The 23,265-nt window shown below is 45.7% G+C and overlaps 1 protein-coding gene across 7 annotated transcripts in view; it reads right to left on the bottom strand.

Annotated features, from left to right (window-relative positions):
- Nucleotides 1–20,518, bottom strand: part of LOC133141669 (probable E3 ubiquitin-protein ligase HERC1) — a 93,474-nt gene extending 72,956 nt beyond the window's left edge. For 4 of the 7 annotated variants that reach the window (XM_061262260.1, XM_061262265.1, XM_061262267.1 and 1 more), the window contains exons 1-11: nucleotides 20,215–20,518; nucleotides 8,297–9,303; nucleotides 7,206–7,301; nucleotides 5,761–5,943; nucleotides 4,602–4,913; nucleotides 3,911–4,007; nucleotides 3,271–3,414; nucleotides 2,607–2,734; nucleotides 2,012–2,156; nucleotides 1,445–1,616; nucleotides 646–780 (exon numbers count right to left, since the gene is read on the bottom strand). In XM_061262260.1, coding sequence (XP_061118244.1) covers nucleotides 646–780; nucleotides 1,445–1,616; nucleotides 2,012–2,156; nucleotides 2,607–2,734; nucleotides 3,271–3,414; nucleotides 3,911–4,007; nucleotides 4,602–4,913; nucleotides 5,761–5,943; nucleotides 7,206–7,301; nucleotides 8,297–9,268 — 2,384 coding nt within the window. In that variant the 5' untranslated portion in view covers nucleotides 9,269–9,303; nucleotides 20,215–20,518. Of the gene's footprint in view, nucleotides 1–645; nucleotides 781–1,444; nucleotides 1,617–2,011; nucleotides 2,157–2,606; nucleotides 2,735–3,270; nucleotides 3,415–3,910; nucleotides 4,008–4,601; nucleotides 4,914–5,760; nucleotides 5,944–7,205; nucleotides 7,302–8,296; nucleotides 9,304–10,568; nucleotides 10,631–12,136; nucleotides 12,155–20,214 lie in introns of those variants that run through there. The other 3 variants (XM_061262261.1, XM_061262264.1, XM_061262262.1) reach the window with 3 other exon arrangements.
- Between the last annotated feature and the right edge of the window lie 2,747 nt (nucleotides 20,519–23,265).

Here is a 23,265-nt window from a genome sequence, read left to right as displayed (position 1 = left end):
CTGCTTTCTCAATCTGGAACTCAAATCAGCTCAGAGAAAAACTCTACATCTCTACTTCTGCTAGGCTAACGCAGGCGCTAAATATCTGAGCTGCTTCCGGTAACACTTAACAACGAGGTTCCATGAATTGGCATAAACTAATGCAGTTTCTAAGTTCATCCGTACAGCTCTGTTAATGTACTTGTACATCATTAATTCATGTCAACAACTACATTAGTTTTTGCCAATTCATATTGGAATGAAAAGAATCTGTTAATGTATTTGTTATTAACGAATTATTAGCTAATGTTTGCTAATGTATAAATATCACGCAACAAATGCGTTAGTTAGTTGTTAACAGATGCAAAAACTAATGAAAAGTTAATGCCATGCTTAATTAACGTACGTATTTGTCCATCATTAATTCCTGTTTACGACTAGATTAGTTCATACCACTTCACGAGCCTTATTGTAGAGTGCGACCGTCTCAACACTGCAGTATTAATGCAAAAGCGGTTCCTATGACAACGCCCTTGTTTCAGCTCTTTGAGCAGGAGATGGAAAGTGCCGAGGGCACCCCCACGCGCGCGTGCGTGTGGGGGTCGGCGTAACGCACCTCCGGGAGGGGAAGGGCGCGGGGGGTGTGTGGGGTTTGGCGTAACGCACCTCCGGGAGGGGAAGGGCGCGGGGGGCGTGTCGCTGCTGATGCCGTGGCAGTAGCGCTCCAGGAAGCTGCGCAGGTAGGCGAAGGTGCTCTCCTCCAGGTCCACGCAGAAGGGCCGGTGCCAGGCCACCAGCTGCCTGCGGAGGGCGGAGGGACACGGATCACCGCCACGCCGACGGGGCGAGGGAAACTCGACCGGGGGCGGGAATGCGCACGCTAATCCCCGCCGCGCGTTCGGCCCCGCCGCCCGGCGACACGGAGCGGCCTCTCCCCCGCAGGGGGAGGTCTGCTCCCTCACCCCCACACCCCCGCACAGCGGTGGAGCCAGGGGAGAGAGAGAGAGAGGGCATTCACTATTGATTTAACCTCAAATCAAATGCATGTCTTCCAGTCAATCCCATTAGCGCTGCATTCCTGGCTCTGTGAAGGGTATTCGACCGGAGCTGGCCCGGGCTCTGGGTGAAGACAGGGCAGGCCTTGCTCTCTTCTCTCCCTCTCCTCCTCTCTCTCTCTCTCTCTCTCTCTCTCTGCAGGAGTACTGGTGCAGCCCGTAGCCTAGTAGTTAAGGTACATGACTGGGACCCGGAAGGTCACTGGTGTAGACAAGATAAGATCCACACAGCTGTTGGGCCCTTGAGCAAGGCCCTTAACCCCCGCATTGCTCCTAGGGGGGACTGTGACCTGCTTAGTCTAACCGGCTGTAAGGCCCTTTCGATAAAAGCGTCAGCTGAATAACTGATGCTTATTATTACAGTTCCACTGGAGCACAGCTCTGCCTCCCGGTTGCCGTGGGAGACTCACCTGTCCGTGGGGACGGCCGTCCAGGCCAGGCTGTGGGAGGTGCCCGCCGTGATCTGCTGGATGGACACGCCCTCCAGGCCAATCACCTTCTTGGGCTTGGTGACGGGCGTGGAGGTGTGGCCCTGCCCACACTGGCCCATGGCGTTGTTGCCCCACGCGTACACTTCGTTTTCTGGAACGAGAACGGCGACGCAAAACTAATGAAATAAATTAAGACGCTACGCATTAGCAGTTACAATTTGAGGCATTTGGAAGATGATTTTAGCATAAGCAGTTTAAAAGAATATGAATTTAACACGGCTGGAAAATCACCACTACAGCTACAGCAAGATAAAGCTAAGAAAAATAAATTCCATGTCCGAGATGCGAGCCACCGGGCCTACAGACAGGACACAGGGCAGGAGAGGAGAGGAGAGGAGAGGAGAGGAGAGGAGAGGAGAGGAGAGGAGAGGAGAGGAGAGGAGAGGAGAGGAGAGGAGAGGAGAGGAGAGGAGAGGAGAGGAGAGGAGAGGAGAGGAGAGGAGAGGAGAGGAGAGGAGAGGAGAGGAGAGGAGAGGCAGGTCTGACCGTGCGACAGGGCCAGGCAGTGGCTGTCCCCGCAGGAGATATCGATGATCTTGGTGACGCTCAGCTCCTCGATGAAGCGCGGTCTCAGGGAGGTGGTCTCCGAGGAGCCGCAGCCCAGGCAGGAGCCGCACCCCCAGGCGAACACCTGGGAGAGACGACGGGGGACGACACTGCTTCAACCGCCCATCACCACCATCACCTCCTCACTTTCAGGCTCACAGTAACTGGGTCAGGCACTGCCCTCACAGTTTACCTCATTATTTAAAGGCCATTAGGGTCCTTGTAGAATTTTTTTTATTATTGGCATTTTTGGCAGACGCTCTTATCCAGAGCGACGTACAGTTGATTAGACTAAGCAGGAGACAATCCTCCCCTGGAGCAATGCAGGGTTAAGGGCCTTGCTCAAGGGCCCCAACGGCTGTGTGGATCTTATTGTGGCTACACCGGGATTAGAACCACCGACCTTGCGCGTCCCAGTCATTCACCTTAACCACTACGCTACAGGCCACCCTGTGCATGAAGGAATATACAGGCGTGTGTGAATGAATTGTGAGCAGCGAGGCGTCTCTGTTTCTGCGTGTGTGGGTGCATGTACCTGTCCTGCAGAGGTGAGAGCCAGAGAGGACTGACTCCCAGCACACACTTTCCTGACGATGAAGCCGTGCAGGGCCTCGATCACCTTGGGCCTGTACACACGATTAGTGTCCCCGTGACCCAGTTTACCTGAGAGAGGAGGATTCAGTGTCACCGATAAATATACACACACTCTCACTCTCACTCTCACTCTCACTCTCACTCTCACTCTCACTCTCACTCTCACTCTCACTCTCTCTCTCACTCTCTCTCTTTCATATACACACACACACACATACATACATACACGTGACACAGTTTGAGAGAGGAGGATTCCGTGTCACCGATAAATACACAAACACACAAACACGCAAGGACTCAGTGTCGCCGTTAAACACTCACACTCACACACAGCCAGTTTACCTGCCCCACACACAGGGAGGAGGACTGAATATCACCTTTAGTCACTCTCTCCCCCTGGGCCCATACACACGATTAGCGCCCCCATCGCCCAGTTTACTTGGCCCGCACAGAGAAAACATAATCATAAATAAATACTCGCACACACACTCTCTCTCTTACACACACACACACACACACACACTCACACACTCACACACACACACACACACACACACACACACACACACACACACACACACACACAGCTTCTCCCAGGTAAGTACCGTTGTCGCCCCCTCCGAAGGACCAGACGATGCGGCCGTCCTGGGCCACAGCGATGGTGTGTGAGCTGCCACAGGCAGCCTGGCCCACCCCACTGATGTCCTTCACCAGCGTGGGCACGTTCCTGCTGTGGCTGTCACTGTGACCTGTGGGGAAGGGACAGCACCTCCATATCACCAATACATCACCTCCTGCACCAAGTTATATCACCAATACATCACCTTCTCCACCGAGTTACATCACCAATATATAACCTTCTCCACCGAGTTACATCACCAATATATAACCTTCTCCACCGAGTTACATCACCAATATATAACCTTCTCCACCGAGTTACATCACCAATATATAACCTTCTCCACCGAGTTACATCAACAATATATAACCTTCTCCACCGAGTTACATCACCAATAACACCATCACGTGTCACCTCTACTGAGTTACATCACCAATAAAACCAGCATATTCCGTCATTCACCCAAACGTGCATTACACCATACCCCATCCCTCATCTCCTTTGGTTGTGAAATGATGATGAGGATATTCATGGAGCCGTAACCTTGGCTGATGCACTGCGAGGTGAGAACAGCGTTCACAGCGCTGGCAGCACTCAGGCGATATTGACGTTAATGAAATGCGTACCCAGCCTGCCGAAGTCCCCCTCTCCCCAGGTGTACAGCTCCCCGTCGTTGGTGACGGCAGCACTGTGTCTGTAGCCCGCAGACACGCACACCACCACCTGCAGGAGGACGAGGACGTACACGCACACACATATATATACACACACACACAGTCAGCTCAGGAGAAGGTTGAGGATGCCAGCATTAAACCTACACCTCAACAGAATCAAGTTTTAGCAAGAACATGATTAAAAATAACAATAATAATAATAATAATAATAAAAATAGAGTGAATTTTATTTATTTTACTGTATTCATTTATTTGACAGGGACAATGACAATGTACATAGATAACGTTTCCGTAAATGCACCAGAGTGAGCCACAGAGGCTAATGTTCATCTCTAGTCCCTGGGCTGTGGGAGGAACCCGGAGCACACAAAGGGAACACGGGGAGAACACAGGAGGAACATGCAAACTTCACGCTGAGAGGATCCGGGCTAGCCTCCTTTCAAGGCGACAGCACAAACCACTGCAGCACCCCAGTACTACACAGTATGTAAATATCTAAATCTGTGATGCGTAGCCCCCCCTTTACATTGAAGAAAAAACACGGCCAGCGCTCTGGAAAAACCGAACTACGAACATGTAATCCACGACCGTACGACTCCTCGGTGTGCCCACGCGTGCAGAGAGCACAGTCCACGGCCCTCACCTTGCCCATGAGGGGCCCCTGGATGATCTTGGGGTACTTCTGCGTGGCGCTGTTGCCGTGGCCCAGCTTGCCGTAGTCGCCGTCGCCCCAGCTGAACACCTCCCCCTCGGCCGTCACGGCCAGCGTGTGCCCGTCCGAGCCCTTGGAGGACGACACCTTGCGCATGTTCCTGGGGGGCTCCAGCGCCAGCTTCTTGGGGACGGACTGGTTGTTGGAGTCGCCCAGGCCCAGCCGGCCGTAGCTGCCCTTCCCGCACGCCTTCACCGAGCCGTCCACCGACACGGAGAACGTGCAGTACTGCCCCGCCTCGATCTGCCCACAAAGAGCCCTCTTCAAACACGCCCTATACCGGCCATCGCTCATTACCTCATCACAGTCCAAACAGGGACCACAGTGCAATATTCCATTTCTACGTCCTTACCTTTAACATTGCATATTCAATGACTGGGATAATGGCAATTGTAAAGTCAAATTTTCCCAAATTGAAAAATGTATTATATAATTACATTACATTCTTGGCATTTGGCAGACGCTCTTATCCAGAGCGACGTACAGTTGATTAGACTAAGCAGGTGACAATCCTCCCCTGGAGCAATGCAGGGTTAAGGGCCTTGCTCAAGGGCCCAACGGCTGTGCGGATCTTATTGTGGCTACACCGGGATTAGAACCACCAACCTTGCCTGTCCCAGTCATTTACCTTAACCATTACGCTACAGGCCGCCCTATAATTGCACAGGGTAATGATTTAAACAACTAAGATATGTGCTAGAGAGTTAAATCCCAAAGCTCTTTGGTAGATGTAGTGGGTGTCAGAAGTGAGAGTCCTCAGTCCCAGGGTGCACGGCTCTACAGTGCTCCCATTCTACAAGCGCTTGCGCCTAAAATGTGTTGTGCGCGAACTGGAAAAATAATTGACTAATCATCAACTAATTTGTCAACAAGTCAAGATACAACAAGTGTGCTCCTACATTCTTCAACTTGAAAAACGTTTGTGTAGAGCCAAACCGTGAGATGTGACTGATGGATTTCTCATAGCCCATACAGCACTGTGATTTGTAAGGCGCTTACATGAGCCCGGCTATCACACCTCCCGTGTGAGTGTGCATATCGTTAGCGTTAGCGTTAGCCTGCAGCAGCAGTGGCACCCGGCAGCACTCACCATCTGGGCATCGCTGAAGCCTTGTGCCAGCTTGGGCTGCAGGATCTTCTCCAGCGTGCCCTCTGCCAGCTGGTGGCTGCTGTTGCTGCCCCACACGTACACCATGACGGCGTCGCTCTCCATGCCCGGCGCGGCCGAGCCTGTGCTGCAGGAACACAGGCAGCTGGAGGCCAGGTTACAGATCTGTGGAGCACAGTCACATGTCACAGTCTGTGCTGCAGGAACACAGGCAGCTGGAGGCCAGGTTACAGATCTGTGGAGCACAGTCACATGTCACAGCCTGTGCTGCAGGAACACAGGCAGCTGGACGCCAGGTTACAGATCTGTGGAGCACAGTCACATGTCAGAGTCTCAGAGTCTGTGCTGCAGGAACACAGGCAGCTGGACGCCAGGTTACAGATCTGTGGAGCACAGTCACATGTCAGAGTCTGTGCTGCAGGAACACAGGCAGCTGGACGCCAGGTTACAGATCTGTGGAGCACAGTCACATGTCACAGTCTGTGCTGTAGGAACACAGGCAGCTGGACGCCAGGTTACAGATCTGTGGAGCACAGTCACATGTCACAGTCTGTGCTGTAGGAACACAGGCAGCTCCACGCCAGGTTACAGATCTGTGGAGCACAGTCACACGTCAAGAGTCTGTGCTGCAGGAACACAGGCAGCTCCACGCCAGGTTACAGATCTGTGGACAGACAAACACTGCATCTGTGGACAAACAAACCCCCAAAAAAAGCCTGGCTTAAAGTGTTTTAGTCCAGGAATTAGATTGTATTTCTTTTTTCCTCTCAAGTAGAAAACATTATCTGGTTTTAAGTTACTGTTTGCTTGACAAGTGAAATGTTCTCACCTCAGTGGCAAACTGGAAGGAGTAAACTCAGTGAGCTGAAATGAGGCTGAGCTCATTGGCGATACGCGCTTGAAGAGCACTCAAGCACGACAGCCAGGAGCGTCTTAACTCCACTATCATGAGACGTACTGAAAACATACCTCTAATGGGCACCCGACTGACTCCAGCGTGGGCCACGATATCGGGCAGATTAAATATCTTTCCTTTATTACACGTTACCAGGCTACATTATCTTTCAGACACACTCAACACAAAAAACACAGAGCTTTGCTTTGTTCCATTCCGTGTCGGTACAATCAGACAATGCGAGTGAACATGAAACAATGAGCATTTCCTGATACTGGAGGGGGAAAAAAGCAGTCCGTTCTATCACAGGGATAAAAAGAACATTTTCTGGACCTGGAACCCGGAGACCCAAAATATTAAATATAGTAATATTCAACATCTCCACAGCAGAGCTTGGCTTGTAGCCGATTCAACGCTCTATTCACGCAGAGCAGAGGATGAGGACTTTAACCCTAGCTTCAGATGAAATAAAGAGAGGGCTATTTGTGTGAGCAGTTCCCCAACAAACCCAAGGGCCCGCAGGATCACGAACCTCCTCGAAGAGACACAGAACCACGTGGGCCAGATTGCAGAGTCCATCCAGGTCCTTCTTCAGGAGCTGGGCGTTCACTGACTCCCCTCTGAACCCCTGAGAGAGAGAGAGAGAGAGAGAGAGAGAGAGAGAGAGAGAGGAAGGCCATTACATCACAGGACATGCGGTCAAACATGCCTCTACCGTGTTCTCCACCAGGCAGCAAGCTCCAGCAACGCCCTGAGAAAATTCTGCACTCTCCTTTAATTTTCTTATCCATTCTTAAAGGTCGACTAACTGAAGAAAGCCATTAAGCAGCAATAAATAAAAATATCCGCACGGATCATTACTGCTCAGACAAGGAGAGAATAAATAGTGTGAAAAGACAGGGGCTTTGTTCCGGGTCAGTACTTTTACAGCTGGGCTTCTGCCAAGAAAAATAAGTAAAGTAATTCCGTAAATCTTATCCACAACAGGAGAGAAATGGCCAGACACAGTATGTGGGATGAATGCCAAATGAACCTTTATGAGGACAGTCCTGAAGTAGTGTCGTACCAATGACACTCATTTACTAAAGAGGGTCATCCCAGAGTCCTCAGTCAGGCAGCCAAATATCCCCATATATCTTATTTTATATTTCAATCACTCACTTAAATGAAATATGTACTGATATTTTTTTTAGAATCATCTAGAAGGACATGGGCGGAAGCACACCTGAAGCTTGTGACTGAAATGAGATTGCAGTTACAGTTTGAGATTCGCGTTTTAACAAGAGACACTGGTTCTGTGTAGCAGGTACTGTAGGTGTAGGGTAGAAGTTGATATTTGTATTCTGAAATGAATGCAACTATATTCTTCATAAGGCCCCTGGGCTAAGACTGCCAGCCACAAAGACAGGTGGCTGGCAAATACACACATCATAAACTAATATATAACGTACAGTACATATTCCATGAAAGAAACACTGTCGTAAAATGATACGGTCTTAATACAAACGGAGAAGGCCCGTAAGAGCAAGACTAACCTGCATTGTTTTATGATCTAGCACTAAGCCTACTAAAATGGCTACCGCAGATACTAGACATGACTGAGGAAAGAGGAAAGGCTCTGACCGAGTACTGCCTCATCTTGAGCAGGGTCTGGGCGACGAGGTCGTAGCCGATGCCGCCCTGGGCGCAGGGGGGGTCCGAGGCGGACGCGGGCGGGACGGCGGACGCGGGCGGGACGGCGGGGGCGGACGCTCCGGACGCGGCTAGCGCCACCTCCATCCACTGCAGCAGGAAGCGCAGCGAGCCCCTCTGCATGGCCAGGCCCAGCAGCAGCTCCAGGGCCAGCCTGCGGCCCGCCCGGTCCGCCCCGGACCCGCTCACCGACGTCTTCTTCAGGAAGTCGGCCACCTGCGCCAGGCAGTCCAGCCCCACGGCGGGGATCTTGTTCTCGTTGGCCAGCGACAGCGGGGGCAGCGAGGACAGCACGGCGGAGGCGGTGGCCAGCACGTCGTTGCACAGCGCCAGCCCCGGGTCCCGCCGGGCCTCCTGCCAGTTCTGCCGCAGCAGGGCGAAGAGCAGGCTGAGGCCCGTGCGCACGCCCATCTCGATCAGCACGTCCGTGCCGGACTTGGCGCGGGCGCCGGGCGACCAGGGCTGGGCGGCGTGCACCAGGGCCCCGCCCTCGGCCCCGGCGGCGGACGGCGCGGGCGGCGCGGGCCGGAAGCGGTCGTGGTACTTGCTGTGGAGGGCGTAGTAGATGCGCTGCAGCGACACGGTGCGCTGGTGCAGGGCCAGGGCGTAGGGCGTGCGGGCCAGCATGCGGAGCCCCAGGCTGCGCTGGCTCTGGAGCAGCGCCGCCAGGTACTCCTCCCGCTCCTCCGCCGCGCTCGACTCATGCTGGAAGTCCGGCAGCCGCGGCCCCAGCAGGTCCTGCACGGGCTGGGCCAGCCCCAGCACCTCCTTGTTGTGCAGGAGCTTGGCGTAGAGCGACGCCGCGCCCCCCCGCGTGGCCGTCTGACCGCTGTCCTCCCCCGACCACGCCCCGTTCAGGTGCTCCTGCCACTTCAGCATCACGTGGGTCTGACACGGCACCATCACTCAACATTATCTTAGCACAGGCCTGGGCTCTGCTGAGAGAGAGAGGGAGAGAGGGAGGGAGGAGAGAGGGAGGGGGAGGGAGAGAGAGGGGGAGAGGGGGAGGGAGAGAGAGGGGGAGAGAGAGAGAGGGAGAGAGGGAGGGAGGGGGAGGGAGGGGGAGGGAGAGGGAGAGAGAGAGAGGGAGAGAGAGAGGGGGAGAGAGGGGGAGAGAGGGGGAGGGGGAGAGAGAGAGGGAGAGAGAGAGGGGGAGAGAGAGAGGGGGAGAGGGGGAGAGAAAGAGGGAGAGAGAGGGAGAGAGAGAGGGGGAGAGAGAGAGAGGGGAAGGGAGGGGGAGAGAGGGGGAGGGAGAGAGGGAGGGAGAGGGAGAGCAAGACAAAAACAGAAAAAAGAGAAGGGGGGAGAGAGACGAGGGAGAGAGGAAGAGCGAAAGAGGAGGGAGAGACAGGGAGGGTGAGAGGAGGGAGAGAGAGAGGGGGGAAGCAGAAAGAGAGAGCAAGGTAGAAAAAGAGAGGAGGGAGGGGGAGGGGGGTGTCAGAAAAAGCTGGGGAGAAATGCCAGGGCCAGGTGTGGCCTCCAAATCAATGCTGAATAAAAACTCCTTCCGTTTTCTGCTCGGCTTTCAATACGCTGAGGAGTTATTTTCATTGTTTACTAAAGGAATCCCTTTGGATTACAAACAGTGGATGCAAGAAAATAATTCAATAATTGAATAGCTGTAAGAAAATAATTAACTTGTGATAGACTGACTTTTTATTCAGGATTAAGATCAATATGAAAGCCCAACTAATTAAAAAGCTCAACTAATTAATTTGCCTACTGCCCACTTTTCAGCAAAAGAAAACAGAAATGAGCTATTCGCAGCACCTCATGATCTGTTGCAGGTATTAAGAACTTGTGTGTATTTGCAAAAAGCCATACAGTATGGCAGAATATAACATGGGTACAACGAGGCAGAGTACACAGTAATTAGTAGGGGCTTAACATGAAGGCCACAGCAGACAATTGTTGGGCATCGGGCAGCAATATCAAGCCAGTCCTGGTGATGCCAGGGCTCCGGACTAACTTCATCAACTGGTGAATGAATAGTGCCGTATACAGTTAATAACATGTACATTTTTATTAAATCTGCTTCAACAGGAGCGACTACAGAAATGTTAAAATCTTGCCACATAAAGTACATTCTGATAAACTGTACTCAATCAAAATTATTCCCACAAAATTATAAACTGCCCTGTCCATATCCAACATATTTAAACCTGGTTGGGAGGAGACTCCTGAAAGTAATAAACCATCAGACCTTGATGCAGACATCAGTTCCAGGCAGCTGCACACTGACCGGAGTGTCAGGGAACTAACTCCTAATTCACCATCGGGCCGTAGGGAAGGGGCTTCACACCCCAGCGCACAACGGAGCGGAATAAATGATGATTTATATTTTTAAAAGGCCATACAGGCGACAGGGCAGTGGTGGCAGCAGGAGCACTGAGCGGGGCGGTTAGGGCTCCGTACAGCTCTGCCCAGAGGAAGACACACGAGGTCACTGAGCCCAGCAGATTCCGGCAGTGTGACGTGATAAGCAGCAGAATTAACTCTAATCTAGCAGCACGCCTCCACCAAACTCTCACACATGTATCTCATATTCACTCACACGCGCTCAGTAACTTACACGTTCCATTTTCAGGGTGGCATCGAGGAAAATACTTAAAATAACGCTCCCTGGACCCAAGCAATAAGAAAATAAGAAAGAAATGATAAAACTTAACATTTTCTCTGCCTATATGCCTGGTATATATTTTGGCTAGCTCTTTCACATTTGTGACAAACTTTTGTACTACAGCACAGCACTGCAGTTTTGCACTACAGTTCAAATCTCACCGAGGTATTATGCATGTTGGGCTACAACTCAGAGCAAATGTGCTGTATCACTCAATTATTCCAAAAAGTATGTTCATCAACTTGTACCCATTTATTGACTGAGTTCAAAATCCCCTCTTGGCCCAGTCTCAGACTGAATGTGAAATGAAATGTCAATATGAAGACTGCGGAGTGAGGCATTAAATATTAAGTCTATATAAGCCAATTGCTTATAAAAATTCCTTCACATTATACATCCTGAAATATATCATCAGCCATGTAATTGATAAACAGGGTAATTTGAGCGTTGTTTGTACTGCACACATAAAAATGAAGTGTTTGTGTAGCAGAGCTTTCTGGAGTCTGGGTGGAGTGTGGGCCACACTGGCTGGAAGTGATAGTAAGGGAACCTGATCCCCCCCAGTGCCAGAACACGACCCCCGTTTTAATTTATAAATAAATACTGTAATACTGTCACATCAACGGCACTCAGCTGCTTGAGGGGTCACACGCAACACGCCACACGCTCCGTTAACCCCTCCCTGCCCACCCCTCATACGCCCCACAACCCTGCCCGCATACGCCCCATAACCCTGCCCGCATACGTCCCATAACCCTGCCCGCATACGCCCCATAACCCTCCCCTCATACGCCCCATAACCCTGCCCGCATACGCCCCATAACCCTGCCCGCATACGCCCCATAACCCTCACCACATACGCCCCATAACCCTCACCGCATACGCCCTATAACCCTCACCGCATACGTCCCATAACCCTGCCCGCATACACCCATAACCCTCACCGCATACGCCCCATAACCCTGCCCGCATACGCCCCATAACCCTGCCCGCATACGCCCCATAACCCTGCCCGCATACGCCCCATAACCCTGCCCGCATACGCCCCATAACCCTCACCGCATACGCCCCATAACCCTGCCCGCATACGCCCCATAACCCTGTCTGCATACGCCCTATAACCCTGCCCGCATACGCCCCATAACCCTCACCTCATACGCCACCCACACCAGTAGAGAATGAAGCCAGCAAGCCGACTTTCAGAGAACCATTCCTTTCTTCCGGTCACATCCGGTACGGGAGGCAACTCTTAAGTCACGACGACCAAAAAGGTTTTGTATAGTTTTAGTCCCGCATCTGAAAAACCGGTACGTGACAAGTATGACTTTTGCACGGTGTTTTCAAACACGCTGAAATATTGTGTCACATCGGCCCATGCCGCAATACTTTTAAGAGGAGTCACTTTACATGTAAACAAAAACTGCGCTGCATATTAACGTTACGTAACATGTCAGACGGAGAGCCGTACTGGCCGGGCGCGGTAGCCGAGCGAGCGCAGACGCTGAGGCGATGAGAGGCAGGTGCGTGCCGATTAAAGCCGCCGATTGTGGTGGCTGCAATGCTATCCAGCGCAGGATAATTCATTCAGCACTGCTCTGGGGAATCAGCAACACCTCGGTTTGACCCGGATTACACAAATTCATGAGTCAGGGGTCTGAATCACTGCCCGTCATATTCTCACAGTGACCAACAGCAACTCAGTATTCAAGCAGGAAAGGAGCTGGAAGCTACCAGTGCCGGTAGATGTAACTTTAAACGCTCCCTTTATAGGTTTAGCTTAGACTCAATAGTCCTGCTATAAGTTTAGCTTACCAAAGCATTACATCATTTTCAGGGGAATGCATAAATATCTTGAAAAGATCTTTGAGATTATAAGCTATATAGAGTAAATTGCTTAATGGTTATTGGGGACAGCTCTTATCAGTACACATTACATCATTAAATCTCGCTCACAAGCAAAGTCAATTAATGGAATAATGTAACAGTTAATCACAAGCTGCCCTTACTGTATGTACGCTAATGGGCTTTCTTATAACCAAAAAAACATGCATTACAATTTAAATATATTCCTTATCTAAACTGGGAACACATTTGGTCACATTGCTAAAACGGTCTTAACAAGTGTTTTAGTCTTAATAAGACTTAAGATCTTTTTTTTTCCTCTCAAGTAGAAAATATTAGCTTGACAAATTAAATTGTCTTTCCATTGGCAAATCTTTAAATTAGTCAAACTGTTTTACCTCACTGACAATATTTTCATCATATTTAGCAAGAAAAGTAAAAGAGCTTAGATTAAGTCTCAATATAAGATTAAAATACTTTTGTTTTTGTTGGTTCGTGCAGTGAATGCAATTACAGTAGCTTCTTTATTGTCGAAATTAGCATCATGAGGAACCTGCCAAGGCAGTGCCTCCCTCGTTAGGCTGATTGCAGGACTTTTAGGCTTATTTTATGTCACTGAACAAAGCGCTGATGTTGCCAAATGAAAACACTAAGTGCATTTAGTCCTATTTCCAATGGAACAAATACACTGCCTCACTAAGTATGCTCTTTTAAGGTGGAATACTACCCGCTTATTAGCCCGCATTATTCTTATATATGTTAAGTATGCAAGAATAAAATATCAAGGCGCTGCATATCAGGTATTACAAAACCAATAAATTGCAAGTGTTGCAAAAACGTAAAAAACGTAAGGCGACAAGTGTTTAAAACGCTCGGTGTGCATCGATTTAGCCACTGTGACTAATGGTGCAAATAAAAACACATTCATACAGATCCTCTCTGGGTCTCATCCTGGCAGCATCACACACTGCATCCTGCACTTTGTCCTCAGAGAGCAGGAGGAAGCACCAGTCCAGCGTGAATCACTGAAAGAGAGCTGCTTTCATGCAGGGCAGTCCATCAGATGCACTTATTTCACTTCTTAAACTGTACTTAATGTACACACGCACACACAAGCACGCACACACACACACACACACACACACACACACACACACACACACACACACACACACACACGTAATGTAATGTAATGTAATGTAATGTAATGTAATCATTCCTGTACTGCACCCAGAACAGTCAGCTGGCAGTCGGAGGGTTGCCGGGTTGATCCCGCCCTGGGTGTGTCGAAGTGTCCCTGAGACACCTAACCAAGACACCTAACCTAACCCCCAAATTCTACTGGTTGGTGCATTACATGGCAGCCAATCACCGAATGGGTGACTGAGAAGCATAAAATGTTTACAGCATTTCGGCTAAAGGGGCTATATAAATGACAACCATTTACCATTCTCAAAAAACATCCTTTGCTCTATGTGGAGCCCATGAAGAGTGTTGCATAGAGTAACAGCTAATAGGGACCCTAATAAACTAAACTAAACAGTTATTTCCACCTTTTTTTCTTTTTTTTGATACCGGACATGAGCTAGTTACAATAAACAATGTTCCACGTACTAAATTCCACTCAAATCACAGCCAGAACAGTCTGTGATGGAAAATGCAGTGAGAAGTATTGACTTTGGAGACAAGTCAGCAGGAAAAAAAAACAAGTGAATAAGTTACTGATAAGCTGCCACAGCTACCACAGAACGGTGCAAAATTGTAACAGAAAACGAACTTAATTCACAAAAAATTCATGGTTATAATAGGTCATAGGAATCATCAACACCATTGCAGAATAAAAATGACTGGAGATTTTAGTCATTTCCTCCATGTCATCATGCACGTAAAGAGTCTTCCTCAGACGGATGTGTGTGACAGTAAACCGGTCTGTGATAAGCAGGGTGGCTGATATGACGCTCTTCGAAAGAGAGCATCTGCTTATCCATGACCCCACCCCATCCACAGCAGAGCTCACAGAAACGGGACAAGATGGACACCACTTTAGCACCGTCCCTGTAGTGCAGGCTTGGTTTGGCGATTGGTACAGGCACGTGACTACCATTATAGAGTAATGATGAGGTGATTGAGGTCAGCGGTACAAAATAAAATGGCAGAGTAACTATGAAGTAAATAAAATGCAGAGTAACTATGAAGTAAATAAAATGCAGAGTGACTATGAAGTAAATAAAATGCAGAGTAACTATGAAGTAAATAAAATGCAGAGTAACTATGAAGTAAATAAAATGGCAGAGTAACTATGAAGTAAATAAAATGCAGAGTAACTATGAAGTAAATAAAATGCAGAATGACTATGAAGTAAATAAAATGCAGAGTGACTATGAAGTAAATAAAATGCAGAGTGACTTTGAAGTAAATAAAATGCAGAGTGACTATGAAGTAAATAAAATGCAGAGTAACTATGAAGTAAATAAAATGCAGAGTGACTATGAAGTAAATAAAATGCAGAGTGACTATGAAGTAAATAAAATGCAGAGTAACTGCAGAGAAACAGGGCTCCGTCGCAGCGTTCAGTGACACTAGTTTCTGCAGTAACAAGCGTTATGGCTCACGGAATCACAAGCAGTCACTCATGTGCAAATTTAAACGGTTCAAATGAAAAGAAACACAGCGCACAAAAACTTAAAGACTCTTATAAAGTCAGGCCCATCAGGAAAATCATTGAAAGCAAACAGGCAAGCATGTAATCTAAGCCAATGAGGTTACTCATGGAAAAACTTCCATTTAATGGCCATAATCAGATTTGAGAACCACTGCTGTACAGAAAGAAAAAAAACACAGAAAATCAGTCATATTTTACCTATATAATAGCCTAATGAATGAAGAAATTTTTTAATTCAATTTCACACTTTCGTTTTTAAGTCACGAAAATAAAGAGAAATTGATCACAGAAGTGAATTAAAAGAGAGACACCAGCATTATAGAGCCTACATTTATCCAGCATTCTTCTATGGACCCCTGTGGGCTTGAAGACGAGCTGAAACAGAACCGGGAGCATCTCTAGTGTTCATATGACGCAGGCATGGGTGAAGCGGGTCTTTTTGGGGAATATCTGAAGGGTAGGGGCATCGATTTTTCCCCATTAGACGTCAAAGCGAGGCACGTTAAATGAGGATGCGCACCGTGTGAAAAAGATATTGATTGGGTATTGGGAATCGTAAAACTGACAGACTTTTGATCAACACACTGGTTGATCAAAAGTGTATGGAAAAAACTTTTTTTGGGATATATGCTTTTAACACGTGTTTGTATGGAATTGAAAAAATATATTTTGATTTCAGCTTTAGCTGAGATAACATTAAACATTGCTTGTTACCCTCTTTTCCTCACTCCAACCACATGCTGATTGAGATGAAGAACCAAATCAACACTCAACTATTTGGCGATTAATTTTATAATTTTATAATTTTATATCCAAAAATGTCCCTAAATTGAGTTTGAACTTTATTCTTAAAGAGTCATTTCAGGGACAAAGCAGTTAAGCAAGGAAGAAAACGTTTCACACCTAGGCATCCTCAGATCACGAGCACAGCAAAACCTGTTCAGATTTGTCCCTGAATAACTCCTCAAGAATAAAGATTAGGCTAGAATAAATTTAATAAGAGAGTGGATGTCCTTTTCTTGTACTTTGGCGATTCATTTGAAACAAAATGTTTTGGGGTAAAAGTTAATCTATCCTGAACCAACCACTGGGATCAATACAAGATGTTTCTACAGAAAGAGTGAAGTTAAAAGAATTTCACCAAAAGGCCTGCACACCGGATCAAAAATCAACGGCTCTAGTGGTTCTTACAAATGACAAACTCTGCAACGCACATCCATGATCCATGACCCAGCAGAAGTGTGGCCTCCTCCAGGACTGCGGTCTAAAAGCACACACCAAAATAATTTATTACACCAACTATACTGTTTCCTGAGTATAAAAATAACAAGGAGCGTCTCAGAGATCACATCGTTGCAGCAGAGGCCCAAGACCTCCAGTAAGCACGCCCCGAAACTGAACAACCACACTTGTTTCTTGTAACATACGGTGTCAGATTTAAAAGGCAGTACATACATAGAAATATAGGCTATACGAAAACAGTTTTCAGACGAATACATCAATGTCACAGTAACAGGACTGCAGCTTGTGTGACTAGACCATGACCAACCTGTCATGCTGCTGGGGTTATTTCCAATATGCAAGCACAAATATAAGTGCAGCTTAGGTTACATGTTTCTAATAATAATCTGAAATACTAAGAAGAGGGAAACTATCATTTTAGCCCACATTGCTACAAGCGATTGTGGAACTGCAGGCTCTTCAAATGGAATATGGCAGATTCTTACAGTGTTTACCGTTGAGTTCGACATCATAACTTCACACACAGGGGTTGGGGCAGCAAATGCTATGGGGTGGAGCTTATGGTTGTCTATGTGTTCTGTATATTAAAATTAAATAATACTAATATTTAGTCATGCTATTACAGAAGTGACATCCAGAAGAAAAATCCAAGCCAAACTGTAACAAGGTCCAATTATTAAAAAACTACAGGCCTTCACACTTTTAAAATGATTTTTTATGCATTTTTACAAAACAACTAGCTCTACAACACCGTTTGAGCCCAAATTGATCTGCGGACCCTTTCTCTACATCTTTCTTCAGCTCTAGCTTGAACAATCAATATTAATTACACTCAGTGAGCACTTTATTAGGAAGACCAGTACACTAGCAAACAAACAACATCCAGTGAGCAACAGTTCTCCAGGCAAAAAAGCGTTGTTAATGAGAGAGGTCAGAGGAGAATGGCCAGACTGGTCAAAGCTGACAGGAATGTGACAGTAACACAAATAACCACACATTACGACAGTGGTATGCAGAAGAACATCTCTGACCACAGAACGCATCAAACTTCAAAGTGGATATGCTACAGCAGCAGAAGTAAGTCTAACAAGTACCTCATAAAAATGAGCAAATGTATATTTTAGATATTTTTTCCCTTCTTAAACATAAGGGGTCCACTATCTAGCAATATTCTTATAATCCAAATAGGAAATTCCATAAATCAAAAATAATGCAAGAATTCACATCAGGACACCAAAAGGGTAGAAAATTGGCAGTACACCAGCATGAAAATCAATCAGTTAGATTCACTGACAGACAGACACAGATTCAGACAGTTCATCTGTAAACGGGCTTCTTATTGAAAATCATTTAGCACAGAATTTAAAGTGCTGACTTAATCTGCATTCAAACAATGAACCATTCACAACTTTTGAAAAAATGTTTTTGACACTGGCACACATTAGTTACATGTCATTCATATAAATAAGATTTTCAAATTAAATGGTCAGGATTCAAGGATTCGAACACAATTGAATTGGCATAGTACTTCAACATCAAGGTTTGTGTTTATTTGCTTCTGAAAATGTATGTCTGATAGTCTCATTTTCATTTTAACTGGAAGAACAAAGTATGCACATCAGTCAAGAAACATTCCGTCTAAATGCTTTGTAATGTATTGTAATCATCACTGCATGTACCACTGATCACAAGGGCTGAGCCAGCAAGAAAAGTCATCAGTACGACCTGCTCACAGAAGTTAAATATTTATTTCAAAAGAAGAAAGCTAATGGGGTAGACCCCGCTATCTGAAATACACACACAGAAGAGAATCATGTTGGCAACTGGAATTTAGATGTTGGCCTATTAATAATATCATTAATCACACAGGCTTACTGGTCAGAGTAGCGTATTTTTGTAAAGAATTATGACACACTGACTTTACTGTAAGTGAACGTGCCACCCTGTGTTCCATTCTAGCATCTCCGGAATCTACTATAATACAGGAAACTTTCAGGAATTTCCTGAGAAAGATTTATCCTCAATATTCCCAAAATTATGCAATCCTAAATGGAAATAAGCCCACTGAATGCAACAGCAAGGCCCTCTATACCCTACCTGGAAGCCAAAAATGCAATATGCAACGGCACGTTTTGACATAAACACAGAGGGGAATTGTGATTCAAAGTTGTCGCAAGAGCACCTTTCTCCAAAAATAGTTCAGAAGGGGCGGTGGCACAATACAGCACCGTCCAATCACAGATTGAGAAGTGCTAACCTTGAAGGGATCAAACCTTGGCTGCCAAGAACCATCAGCATTTTCATCATCAGTTCACCACAACAGCGCAACAGACGGACAGTCACAAATGTCTTACCATTTACATTTAGGAATTTAGCAGGCGCCCTCACCCAAAATGTACATTCTCTTACATCAATTTATACTGGATGTGTATACAGTGTATAGCTGGATCCGATTCCCTCTCTCTATAGTATATTGGTTATTATTTCTAGCAATAATAATAATAATAATAATAATAATAATAATAATAATAACTATGATGTACTCCAGCACATTGGGTTTGAAATGAAGCAATGAATAACGGCGTTATAATTCAGATTGTCACCCTTCATTTGAGGGTATTTACGTCTTTATCAGGTCATCCTTTTCTATACAGTCCCTCCATTTTAGGGGACCAAAAGTAATTCGACAGGTCTCTCATCCGTTTCTGATTCGTCTGGTGTATTCAGTCGCTTACTTTGTGCGAGTAGAAGAAAGTTTCAGCATCTAGTTCTGATTGTTGGCTTTTGGTTACATGGGGACCAGAGTTGTGACAGTGAAAGTCAAGGAAGCCATGATGAGGACAAAGAATAGGCTTACCAAAAAACTATTTGGGACATCATTAAAAACAAATGTTTAGCTGCACCTTGTAAAATATAATCCGAAACATGCATAAAAGCAAATGCAATAAAGTGAAACTGGCATTTACCTGTTATAACATGGCATGCGGCATTAACTAACGTTACCTGTGTATGTCTGCATTGGCATAACGTTAGCGTATATAAAAGCAATATTTAGCTAGCTACTAATGAGCTTGTTTTGTACAATTAAATTACCTTCGTTCTAGAGCTAGCTGCTAGCTCATTGTCCGCCCGCTAGCTTGGTGCCTGATGAAACATCGACTGGTTCTGATCAAGAATTAATATTCACAAATATTTAGAAATGAACCAAGTTGGATCGCCAGCCACTGTCTTTGAAATACTCAACCGCAGCCAATGGGGTTGTTAGCTAAGCTAGCTAATATGTAATAATTGAATTATTAGCTAACTGGCTAGCCGATTACCTTTTTGGGCATGGTGTCAGTTTCTGTACGTCAGTGTAAAATAACAGCATAATAATAACGGCCAAAAATGCAGATAACACTACGGACCATTGGCTACAATAACCACGGATCCGCCAATATTACTAGCGCGCAAGAGAATTGAAGAGAACAGCTGACTCCTTACCTCTCTTTTCTGCTTCATTCACACCCAGCCTTGATAGTGCTAGCTGGTTAGCTAACACTGCTAGTCACTCCCCTCTGCCAGACTTCGGGTAGCTAGCAAGCTACCTAGTTGATACCAGTTTCCAAAGATAAAACGGCACTGTGAGAAATATTATTTTAAGGAAACATAACAATTTGCCATTTAATGTTTTTACGGTTAAGCATAGGATTTATATACCGCTGTCATAACAAGCCGGTAAACTGCAGTTGCATTCAGTAGCGGTATTTAACTCCTCGGTTGTTGCTATGAAAAACAGCACAGCCCATCACGTATTGTGCGTACGTACGCCTGTGAAAACGTCACTGCGTAGAGGCCGGCAAAGCAGAGGCACAGCGAACTTTCTGCCCTCATTAGCTGATTCAGAATCAGCTTTACCAAATCTAATCTATATCCCCAACCACTGTACGTTTCTGTTCAATTCTGATTCAGAGTCAGCTTTTGGTTGTATGCTATCTTAAGGACCGCACCGAGACAGCACCTATCTCCGAAAGGACAGCAGTATAAAAATAGTCCTGGCCATTTAAATAACCCCAGACGCGCGCTTACAAGTCCAAATTAATTTGGCAGCCTCGTTGTTTGTCTGACTACCAATGGGACATGGTAATTTTAGTTTGTAGGTTTCCAACTTACATACCTGAGGCTAAAGTAGGCTATAACCCACAGCCTACATTATCATCACTGTGTGTCAGTGATTTTCATTGGGTGGGGGGCAATTCCTTGATGCCTAAAGTTGGTAATATGAATACAGTCAACGGTACAATAGGTAAGATGTTTGCGTTTTTATTCACAAGTTTATATACTCAGCGATCACTTTACTAGGTAGGTTATTAGGTTTATTAGGTTATTAGGATCATTCAATTTTACTAATGAATACCTAATAAATTGTTCACTGAGTAAATTAATACATTTCCTTTTTGATACATTTCATCATGTATATCAATTACCTTATATCTCTGCATTAGCTATTTTCTGTCTCTGGACTAGCTGGTATCAGGGACCGACACTACAACCAAAGATTGCAGTGGCACACAAGAAGTGATATGGTTTGCATATTCAGCACAGCACTAATACGGAATAAGGAAGTGGATTACAGGACTGCTTTCCTATGAGCATTACATCTTACATGCAGGAATTGCAGGCTCTATCAGTCCAGGAGACTACTTTAGATTCCTCCCAGAGTGGGCAGGGGTAGTGCTTTGTCGTATCCCATCTTTCCTTCTCAAGATACTCAAGATAGACTCCAATTTACAACACGGTGTGTCTTATAGAGTTTCCCCATGCATATGGAATATATAACATGGTGGAGAGATAGTCTTGATAACAAAAGAGAATGTATTTGTTATGGTTTAACCATGGTTCTCAAAGGGTCGGTCAAATGTTCAGTGAGCTTTTAGTGGATATGGATGGATAGTCTGAGTTGTGGACTCTTTCATTTCACAATACCTTCCTTTGTGACCTTTGTGAAGAATTTTAAGTGTCTCCTTCCTCAGTGAAACCCTTTGTTTCAAGCCGATTATCTGGGAATTACAGACAAATTTTTCTCTCAGGTCAGAAACGGTCAAGCTACACAGGCATTTTTTTGTTTGTTTGTTTGTTTGTTTGATTGTTTTAGATGTTGAGCTGTGTTAAAGTATGACAGTATGTCTGCTCTTCAGTAATATACTGCCGTCTAACCTCTGAATTAACTTATGCATCTACTTGCCGATGCGTTTGTCTTAAGCAACATGGTACAGACTCTGGCACAGCTCACTGCTATAGCATAACCACGTCAGCGCTTGGCAGCCACTCATGGAGTATCAGATGCTACTTGGCCTGCAGGTGAGGCTCAAAGTCATGTCAGTCAGAAGAGCTCTTCAGCTGCAGTGATCCCTGCATGTGTGCCGCAGGCACACCACTGCCATTAGTGGGACGACCTACAATGAGATCATTGTGGAGGAAAAACTGTAGAAGAATTGTGAAATAATTATTTCACAATTCTTCTACAGTTTTTCCCACAAGTTATCTCACAATTCTTCTACAGTTTTTCAGTAAGATATAATGCTTATAGGAAAGCAGTCCTGTAATCCACTTCCTTATTCCCTATTAGTGCTGTGCTGAATATGCAAACCATATCACTTCTTGTGTGCCACTGCAATCTTTGGTTGTAGTGTCGGTCCATGATACCAGCTAGTCCAGAGACAGAAAATAGCTAATGCAGAGATATAAGGTAATTGATATACATGATGAAATGTATCAAAAAGGAAATGTATTAATTTACTCAGTGAACACTTTATTAGGTATTCATTAGTAAAATTGAATGATCCTAATAACCTAATAAACCTAATAACCTACCTAGCAAAATTATATGCATCTACTTGCCAATGTGTTTGTTACATTATTACATTATTGGCATTTGGCAGACGCTCTTATCCAGAGCGACGTACAACAAAGTGCATACCCATAACCAGGGATAAGTGTGCTGAAAGACCCTAGAGGGAAGTACAATTTCAATTGCTACCTGCACAACAAAGATAAGGACCAGGGCCTATCTTTTTTTTTTCTTTTTTTTTTTAAACAACAAATAAACAAACAAACAACAAAGCAAGAGTAACCAAACTTAACTATCCAAATACTGCTTACCTAGCCAACTAAAAATACCTTGAGCAATACAATTGTCTTGAGCAAAACCCTATAAAGGGGGTTAAAGGGTGTTCTTTGATTACACAGGATATATATTGCACATTTAATTATATTTAGAAAAACAAAGTGTTTCTACTCCCGGGTAAAATATATGAGAAAATATTTTTAAAGTTTCCATAAATAACCACTAAGTGTGTCTTGTCTAACACATACTGTACAACTACAGTACATACAATGTAACTCCAGCTGCCCAGGGTGTTATATAGGAATCCAACAACATACTGCAAAGTAACTATGACATTGCAATAATAATAATCTTTGCTTTTGCAAATGAGTTTGGTAACCAGCTTGAGAAAATAACCATGGTGAGAAATTACAGTGTACCACAAAGAA

The sequence above is a fragment of the Conger conger genome, chromosome 12 (assembly GCF_963514075.1).
Source record: "Conger conger chromosome 12, fConCon1.1, whole genome shotgun sequence".
NCBI classification, from domain to species: domain Eukaryota; kingdom Metazoa; phylum Chordata; class Actinopteri; order Anguilliformes; family Congridae; genus Conger; species Conger conger.
This window is presented reverse-complemented; position numbering and strand designations above follow the sequence as displayed.